We start from the raw sequence: 10,000 nt of genomic DNA, 5'->3' as shown, positions 1-10,000 counted from the left end.
TGGTTGAAACAAATGATTTCTCTCCTCCCTTACTCGTTCTCGATAGTTTTTCCTCTTATCATCGCTCTCAGTTTTGTTTTTTTCCAAGGATTTTGTGCAAAGTTCTCGGAGCCGTATGCGATCGCCGATGGTCGACACTCCGAGGGAAGCCAAGTTACCATCTGATAAACAAGCCACAACTTCTGGTTCTACTCGCTCTGCTTCGAATGTCTCTTTTAGAATACCTAGCCCTAACTCATTTAATATTGCTTCCATGTTTGAAGCAATCGATCCAAAGGCGACAAATGCACAAGGGGCTTCAATATGGCGGGAACTTTAACTATAGTTTTATGCTTCATACCCAGTCCTCCTTGCATAGTGGGCCTCGTTTCAAATTCAGCGAGAACGAGGTCCCGTGAGTATAACGAAAAAACGGCACCGCGTATAATGAGTTAGCCACCGCACATAATAAGAAAAGCACCGCGTATAGCGGAAAAAAGGCCCTGCAAGAAGATAGCACTGCGTATAACGACTTAAGTTCCGTACATAAAGGAAAAAGCACCGCGTATAATGAATTAGCTACTGCGCATAATGAGAATTTCACCGCGTATGATGAAAATAGTACCGCGTAGAATGCAGTAAACACCGCATATAAGGAAAAAAGTACCCTGTATAATACAACATGCACCTCATATAACAAAAAAGCCACCGCATATAACAGGCTAGGTACCGAATATAATGAATAAGTCACGGCGTATAATGATGTAACCACCGCATATAATGAAGAAACCACCATAAATAATGAAAATAAATATCATAAGGCAGATATGGCGTTCCATAGTTGATCGTTTGCAAGCAGAGAAAATGTTGTTGAAAGCGAAAAGAGTGTGATCGAACCATGCTGATTGAAGTCACGTCACGTTTGTCATTACACAAACCAAAATATATGAGTAAAATGCAAATAAAAGGTGTATTTAACACCATGCGCATGCATGTATTGACATATTTGTTGTTTTATCAGTTGCAGAAGAAAGACGTTGCCTACAATGAGCATTGCAATTGCAGTCAAAATTGCTGGTTAACTTCCACCCATCTTGTGTTTTCATTGCTGTAGCATGACACCAGGGGTGCAAGTCGACAAGTGTCTTCTTCTTTTAAGCCAAAGTCTCTCAGGATCCGTAGACGCACTCTGATTCTGGATTATTCTTAATTCTCTCATCTTAGCAAGTCTAATAGCTTGTGATGGCTTACTGCGTGTCCACTCACATGTCCTTTACCTAACTTCCCGTGGCCTACCACGCCCGCTGTTTCCGGGGACTTGTCCATGCATGATGGTGTTGGCCAACCTGAGCTTGCTGGGATGTCTTGTGACATGGCAGAAGAATTTCTTTTTTTTTTTCCCGTGCAATTTGGATTAGGCGTTTCTGTACTCCAGCTAAGACTTCCACCTGTTCTTTCACTGACTCATTTTTGCATCTGTCCCTCCAAGAGATGCCCAGTAATCTTCTATAGCACTTAAATTCACATGCATTGATCTTCTTTAAAATCTCTTCGCTGTTTGTCCAGGATTTGCATCCATAGAGTCAAACAGAAATCACAATCAATCGTAATAATCTCATTTTCACCCGGAAGCTAATTTATTGACTTTTCCACAATTTATCCATTATGATTAAAGACGACACGGCCATTGCTGCTCGTATCTTTACTTCATTTGTCGATGTACCTGTATCAGGCATATTACAACTCAAATACTTAGTGCCACTATGACGAAAATGTTTGGTTTTCCTTTCGAACTTTTTCAACATTAATTAAGTCAATATGTTCAAAATAATACAATGCATTTAAATTTGGAACGATAGAAGCGAGATAAGTCGGGAAATAGCCAGCCAAAAACCGCTAAAAATCTCTCCGCCATTACTCGGACGGCATTGGAGAAGCCTGCAATTATTTTGTAAGCGGTCTTCACGCAAGACTTGGCTCATGATGTTATACGTGCATCGCTTCATGGGCGTTTGACAAAGCGAACAAGTCGATCAAGGAGTAATGTATATAATATCAGCAAAAAGCAACTCGGCGATCTCTCACATCTCATAGACGGCATGGGAAATTAGCCGCGTTTATTTTGAGCGTTGCGCATATGACGTCAGACCCCAGGCGATCCAGCTAGACCCAACCCTTTTCCTCGCTCACAGTCATTTGCCGTTCAAGTAATGGCGGACAGCGAAAACCGAAAAACTATGTTACAATAATCATACTTTCCGTGGGATTTTTGAGGTAGAAATTGGCATGATACCGATTTAGTACATTTGTTTTCAAAATCTAAAGAAAAAAGGACATGCAAAATTTTCATAGTAGTGGCACTTTGGACCTGCTCCAACTGCTTCCCAGACAACTTAACAGGTGATCTTAATGTTTCAGGTGTTTTACCTACTATAAGGGTCTTACTCTTCTCTGCACTTATCTCCAATTAAGTGGTAAGGTCCTCCTGTACTTCACTGCTGTTTGTGATTAAAGCTATGTCATCAGCGGATCGAAGGTCATTCACCAGCAGACCTTGAACACGAACGCCATCTGTGGACTCTTCCACTGATCTGCCTACAATGTCTCCCAAAAAGACTTGGCCACAAAACACACCCTTGTCTCACCCCAATGCTGCATGGGAATTTCTCGCTAAATTTCACTCCGACCCTCACTTTGCTTGTTGACTTTGTATAAAGTTGCTAAAGTGCTCTCATAATGTTTTAATCTATCACATATTTCCTCCAAACTGCCCATATAGCATCATGCCATACCCTATCGAGTGCTTTTCTGCAATCAACAAAATTCAAGAATACTTTTGAGTCGTGAATACTTTTCGCACAATATTTCGAGATTGGTTACTTGCTCCTCTGTGGCCCTTCCTGCTCTAAAACCTGCCTGGCAATCATCCAACAGAGACTCCACAGTTGGTGCAATTCTCTTTTGAAGGATCTTTAACATTACTTTGCTAGCATGACTGATAAGTGCAATTGTTCTATGGCCAGCACACTTAAACGACGCCTTCTTTGGGATTGGAATCAGAACTGACCTTGTCCAGTCTTCAGGCCAAATTCCCGTTTTTAGAATTTTGTTGCAAATATCCTGCAGTGTCTCTATGACTTACTCACAACCATACTTCAGTAGCTCTCTGACGTGGCAAAAAGGGGTCAGTAGTTTTAAGCTGTACTGTGTGTCGCATGTACAATTGTTTAAAAAGAGCAAGTTTTCTTATTTTTACAAATATACTGTACAGTGCTTCAAAAGTGGCTTACACAGTTTCAAGGTCTTGCAGAGGTCATGTCCTGTTTTGTCATCCAAGTTTGGCTCGTTCAGTTATGCTTGTTGTTTGAGGCTGGAATGCTTCGCAAGCAGAAGAGTATTTTTGGCGCCTAGGGCAACTCAGTTGTTTCCTTTTACTTGGGTGGTTCCTCGGTTTCTAGGATTTGTGTGCAGTTTGAAATTTCATCACTTCATTTGTTTAACCCAACACTTGTGACACAGTCTTTGCCAATGTTGGCGAGTTTCAACACACTTTCATTTGTTGGATGTGGTGAATAAATGTTGCCTTCTCAGGGTCATTGTTTATTGCAATCCTCAACAGACTCAAGGAGTTCCTCCCCTATTTCCTGTACATCAAAAATTATCTCTCATTTTTCACCACCTACTTCAGTGTCACAGTTGTTATCACGGATCATGTCTTCCTCTGTACTAACTTCTTCATCACTATTATCATCAATTTCTAGAAACCTCATATGCTAACAGACAGGAGATCACCATCTTAATCACGAACCTAAGTAATGGATTTCAATTTCCTTTGTCAAACCCTCCTTCCAGCATTTCCTGAAATGCTGTTCTTCTGGCTGAAAGTGTGTGAGCACAAAAGTGGTGAGGAGGTGGGCTATTGTTTGCTTGCCTTTCCTAAGGACCATCTATACCAGAGAGGCTGACCATCTATACCAGAGAGGTTGGCCTTCAATAAAAACACCTTCACCACAAAGACAGAACTCCGAAATTCTTTCAAAATGAGATTGATAAGCATGCGGATACTTAACAATCCTCGATACTAAAAAGGATGGTGCCACGCGTAGCCTTCTGGGAAAGTCGACATAATTGTGTAAACAAACCGGACATCGCGCAGCTCAAGTTTCACCCAGACACACATCTCGATTACGTTTCTGACATGCCGTTTAGGTGCCCTGTTTTTCGCTGTCCTCTTTTAATTTGGGTACACAAGAATCTTACATTTTTCAGCTTTCCAACAGACCCAAAACTTAAGCAGAAATGGGTCGCTGCACTAAAAGCGAGAACAATGGATTACAAATGGCAGTCAAACCATCGTGTCTGCAGTGCACATTTCCCTGGAGGGCGCAGATACGGGACGAACAATATCCCGGCCGTATTTTCTCGGAAGGACAAAAGAACTGGTCAGATTGTGTCGCCAGTAGATATCTCTTACCTGCTGAATGAAGAAGCTACAGAGGCTACGGTGTCATCAAGTAACAAGACGGAAAATGCAGACGTGGTGTGCTCGAGTTGCGAACAAGTCGAGAGTGAAGCAAGCGATCAGCAGTCAGAGGATACAAGAAAAGAAAACGTAGCTAAGAACGACAGTCATAACGAAGAATTATCCCCGGAAAAAGCCTGTGATTGTCAAGTAGCGATAGATGAGCTAAGGAAACGAATAAAGGATCTAGAAGAACGTCAAGAGGTAGAAAAATTTGGTGTGCGAAGGTTTATGGCAAGTGACTCTGACATTAGATTTTACAAGGGACTTCCTGATTATGCAACTTTCGTTGCTTTGTATAATTTTGTTAAACCAAAACCAGGATTTAGACTCAACCACTATAATGGCTATACCAATGCTCCTTAAGATCCGTCTTATATTGTTTCGCGAGGAAGGCCACGGAATTGTGTGAACTCTATGAACTTTTTCTTACATTGACAAGACTGCGTCTCGGTTTGCTGGAGAAAGACCTTGACGACAGGTTTAACATTTTACAGCAGGAACTATCTCAGATATTTGCTACCTGGATAGATCGTCTGTATTATTGTCTTGGGCAGCTTAGGCCCGGTTCAAACGTCGAACTTTTCATGAGCCGAACTTAATACCTGTTGGGGTCGACCCAAATGATTAGGTTCGACGGTTGATTCAGATGTCGAACTTAATTCATTGTACTTAATTTACGAGCTCTACAATAGCCAGCGGTCAGTCAGCGGTTAAATACCCAAACAAACATGGCGGAGGTTCCAGAAGGTTGTGATTTGCGAAGAAGAGCTTTTATTTTTCGTGTCATCCGGGAGGGGAGGAAACGGAGAAAAATGCTACGAAGTTTGTTACATGCTGTCATCAAAAGAAGGCAATTTATGATGAATATATGTGTTATCGGTCTGCTGTTAAGTGTATCACGAAAAAGTGCAACACCAGTCTACAATCGTTCGTGTAGGAGGCTCCCAAGAAATATGGGATGGTTTATACTAGTTTGGAGCACGTATTTCGATGAACGATTCAAGAAAACGTTTAGGATCTCACGTGCAACATTGCAGTTTATACTGCAACGAATCAGACATGTTCTAGATAGAGATACTGTGACCGAAGAGCCGATATCCCCAGAATTCAGGTTGGCCATTGCTCTGTATCGTTTATCAAGGGGAGATTACCATTATACGATAGCGGAAATGACAGGACTGGGGGTGTCAGCCGTGTGTACGATCGTGAATGAAGTCACACGAGCAATTGTGGACAACTTGTGGGACGAATGTGTTGGCCAGCAACTGCCAAAGAGTGAGGAACAATTTAAGGAGAAGATAGTTGATATGGAGGAACAGTGGCAATTTTGTTGTTGTTGGGTGCAGTTGATGGATGCCATTTACCTATCAAATGCCCGCCTGGGAATTTTTCTTGTAAGGAATACCACAACTTCAAAAACTTCTATTCAATAGTGTTAATGGCAGTGGTGGACTCCAACTACAGATTTGTTTGGGGAACCTGTGGTTTTCCAGGCAATTCTCATGATGCTGTAATATTTCCATCAACAAAGCTGTACTCTGATATAAAAGAGGGCACCTTTATTCCTCAGCTAATTAAGGATGTCAATGGAGTACAAGTACCTCCAGTTGTAATTAGAGATTCTGCTTTTCCTTTATCTTCTTGGCTTATGAAGCCATACACAAATGCAGTCCCAACACCAAAACAGTACAACTTTAATTACAGACTGAGTCGGGCAAGGATGGTCACTGAAGGGGCCTTTGGGCAACTCAAAGGTAGATGGCGCATACTGCTGAGGAAATGTGAAAGTAGCACAAGTGAACTGAAAATAGCAGCCCTTGCATGTTCGGTACTTCACAACATTTGTATTGATCTTGGAGATACATTGCCAAGAAAATTGGACTTGGCAATTGACCCGGTCACCAATCAGAGACGCAGTAGAGCGAAGGTAAGGGAACTGCTATCAAGGTTTACTTGTTCGAGATGCTCTTGCTGAGAAATTTTGGTTAGAGAAAGAAACTGGTACCATCAAGTAAACAGACCTAAACTGGGTTTTAAGTTTATTCATCTATCATACAGTACTTCTGCCAAAGTAGATGAAACAGTGATTACACTTCATGAAAGAAGTGTGTTGAGTTATGACATGTAGGTATCACAGAGGATATAAGATGAGGCACAAGGATTGTCAGAAAACTTGTTTCATTATATGTAAGCTATTAATTTTGATAGGTAGGAAGACTTGTTATCATGTGAAATGGTATGGATGAACAACTGGGTGGCAATCAAATTTCACTCCTCGCTGTCTAAACAATTGGTTGTAAGAAATAGTTCTTGACAACCCCTCCTGTATCACAACCTTCATTTTTACCTTCTCACTTTTAAAAGTGGGCAAAGAGAATTTGTAATCAGGGCCATGAATAGAAAAAGGTGAACCTAGGCACTAGCCTCGGTAGGAAGTTTAAATTTCTGTAGTTTTGTGTGGTTCCTGTTAGTTCAAGAGACTCTCTTAAAATAAATCACCATACATGTAATACAAATCACCAGACCTAGTCAAATGATTTTATTATGCAACTGAAGGTTATAACACAACAATACTACCAAACTTGCAGTGATTACCAGCTGCAGGGAAACGTAAAACTGTAAAAACTGACATAACCTTTCCTTTCTTGGCCCTTGGACTACAAGGCCCATCTATTTCTTAGTAATACTAATTTCAACTACACAACTTCTTTGGTCACTTTTCATTTTAACAATAATAAACATTTACATGGTTCATTTTGAAGTTTTGGTTAAGTGTTTGAATCAAAAGAACCTTTATGAGCATAGAAATTCCGCTGCTGGAAGTCAGAATTCAGTACAACATAATTTTTGTCATTCCTTGCAGAAATCCTCTTAGTTTCTCTTAAGGAAGTTCACGCTAATTGTTTGTGCGCAACGTAACTGCGCAGGTAACGCGACTGTAATATGTCACGCATTCGAGCATTAGTGAAGTTGAGGTTTGAAAACCTTTGCAGAAACCGTGGACGATAAGTCTTGCACAACGTTGGATAAGAGAAGATCGTGATCAGTCAAAATTGATTAAAAATATTTAGGAAAGTCAAGTAGACTACTGCATGAATGATGTTCGCGTTGTTTTTATCAGTCGTGCACTAGTCTACTTGACTTTCATAAATATTGTTCAAGCATTAGTCAAAATAACATGGCGACAAAAACGCCGGGGAAAAAATGGCAGGCCGGCAAAAGAATGGCACATTTATTTCCGAAGGCGAATCATCATGAAACGTTGAAGAGAAGTGAGCGGGAGGATGGAAAAGCTCTGGTAAAGGTAGCTGCTGATCGAGTAGTGGCTGAAAGTTTGGAAAACTCGAGGACGAACCGTTGCGTAAATTTAATGGGGCTGTTTCTTTTTTTAATGTTTTTATTGCCCTACGAACTTAACTTCAAAACGAATGTATGTTTTTGAAGTTCTTTTCCTTTACTTTCGTGAAAATAGAGCAGTATTTTCGTCCTCGTCGGCTTGAATAGTGCGGACCTGCGTGGAAAAAACCAGCGATTAAATTTCACAAAAACCACACCCCAGAAGACGAGCATGACCGCAATGGAGAAATATTATACAAAACACTAACCAAATGAAGATGACGACTGCTTAAAACTTCATTGCTGTGCTCGAGAAAGCTTTGTTTTGGGGTAAAAACCTTTCATCCCTTCAACGATCGAGCCTCTCCTGGGTTCCAGTCGTTCACCGACAGGTCACGCAAAAACGTGACAAACGAAGTTTTCCAAGGGCTTCGTAAAATCACATCGATTTTACTCCCTTGGATCATCGGTGACCCCTATTTTTTCAATCATGAATCACTTACTCTACTTACTATGTACAAAATATGATAAAATGAAAAAAATCTCACCGTAAGAAGTTGTCTTTTTTTTAAATTTTCTTTCCTCGTGCCATCGAATTCCGATAGTGGTTGCAACCGATAGAGGTTACAAAAACGCTCGTCCAGGATGAACTCTACTGTTTACGACATCCCTAGCGGCATGAAATTATCTTAAAATCCCACCCCTAAAAACTTATGCACGGAAACCTTCACTCTAACAGTTTATTTTTAGGATTTTCGATGGATGAGCAGATGACGCTACCTTTCGTTATTATGACAGATTTATCGAAGTTAAGGCATTTTTCCACTGCCATTTTCTCCGAAACAAAGTCGGTGACCCCCAATTTTTATTTTATTTTTGGAGTAAGTACTTTATGACCTAACTCTAGGCGAGCAATGAAGAAAATCTCACCTTAGGAAGATTTTGGCGCGAACGTCCTTAAAGGTCCTGATTACATTTCCCATGCAGATCCATCAGAATTCAGCTTTGTTTCTAAGTTTTAGCCTTACTTAAGTTGATGTTATAGACTACAATCACCTTGAGTGAGATATTACATAGAATGATAAAAGGGGCTTGCATTCCCTTCTCTCAAACGTATGGGAGAATCTCTTGGGTTACTGTGGACAAAGAGGGAGAAGGTGCCATGGGGGGTACTGATATTGGTTGAAATGACCTGTAGTTTCCCTCCCACAAGGTGTAATCAGACTGAGGAGCAAAATTTGAGGCAGGCATAGAAAGACCTTGGTTAATGCCACTTGGGGAAACATAACCCCCTTGATGATGACTAGCAAATCCATACTGTGTCTGTGGGTTAGGGTTGGAATGTGTTAAAAGCAATTGGAAAAGTTTGACCTCATGCTCTCTTGATTTCTCAATATCTGATTTTAAGAATTGGATGAGCTGTTTTGTGGGGTCATTTTCAATTGCACTCCTCATTAAGTGAATAGCTTCAACCAATGGGTCTTCTTTTTTCAGTTTCTTGGTTGGAGCTGATTTCACAGGGACAAACTGCTTACCAACACAGTGTTGAGAAGCTTCACTATTGCCCTCATCCTCTGTTGACTGAGTTACCTCCTCTCTTGATGCTGATGGCTCTACAGCCAGTTCTGGTCTGCAAGAGTCACGTGTTTTGACAACTTCAAACAGCTGATTGAACCAGTTACTGTAACCCTTGTCATCTTGGAATCGTTTCACCCCAGTGGAAGTTTTGGTGGTCAAAGCTACACGCTTACATTCTGCAACAAGCTTTTTAAATTTTGATCTAAGTTGGGGTACAGTAAGGAAACACTTTCATTCCTAGACTTGCATCTCTTCTTAAGTTCAGCAAGTACCTCGGCATAAATCTGTCCATTTTTTTGAGTTTTAACATTGGTGAATATAAGTTTTTTCTTTAAATAATCACTACTTATTATGATATCTATAGTATCATCTAACAGGGACTGAGACCATTTTGCTTTTCTGCCTGCTTTCTTTGCCTTTTTGTCAGTTTTCTCAGAAACAGAGTCCTCCCCATCTCCATCCTCATCCCCATTTTCATCTTCTTCGCCATCACTCTCATAGGACATGTCTTCTGGCTCCTGATGAGCTGCACTATGTGATCAAGAAGCAAGCAATTATTATTAAACTGTTAACAATAGTAAC

The 10,000-nt window shown here is 40.8% G+C and overlaps 1 protein-coding gene and 1 pseudogene across 1 annotated transcript; both read left to right on the top strand.

The window, feature by feature from the left end:
• Positions 1-4,069: 4,069 nt before the first annotated feature.
• On the top strand, positions 4,070-4,867 carry LOC138013713 (uncharacterized). Its single transcript, XM_068860792.1, has one exon. The coding sequence runs from the start codon at positions 4,070-4,072 to the stop codon at positions 4,865-4,867; it is 798 nt and encodes a 265-aa protein (XP_068716893.1).
• Positions 4,868-5,259: 392 nt separating this feature from the next.
• On the top strand, positions 5,260-7,252 carry LOC138059387 (uncharacterized; annotated as a pseudogene).
• Positions 7,253-10,000: the final 2,748 nt, after the last annotated feature.

This window comes from Montipora capricornis, chromosome 8 (genome assembly GCF_036669925.1).
Source record: "Montipora capricornis isolate CH-2021 chromosome 8, ASM3666992v2, whole genome shotgun sequence".
Lineage (NCBI taxonomy): Eukaryota > Metazoa > Cnidaria > Anthozoa > Scleractinia > Acroporidae > Montipora > Montipora capricornis.
This window is presented reverse-complemented; position numbering and strand designations above follow the sequence as displayed.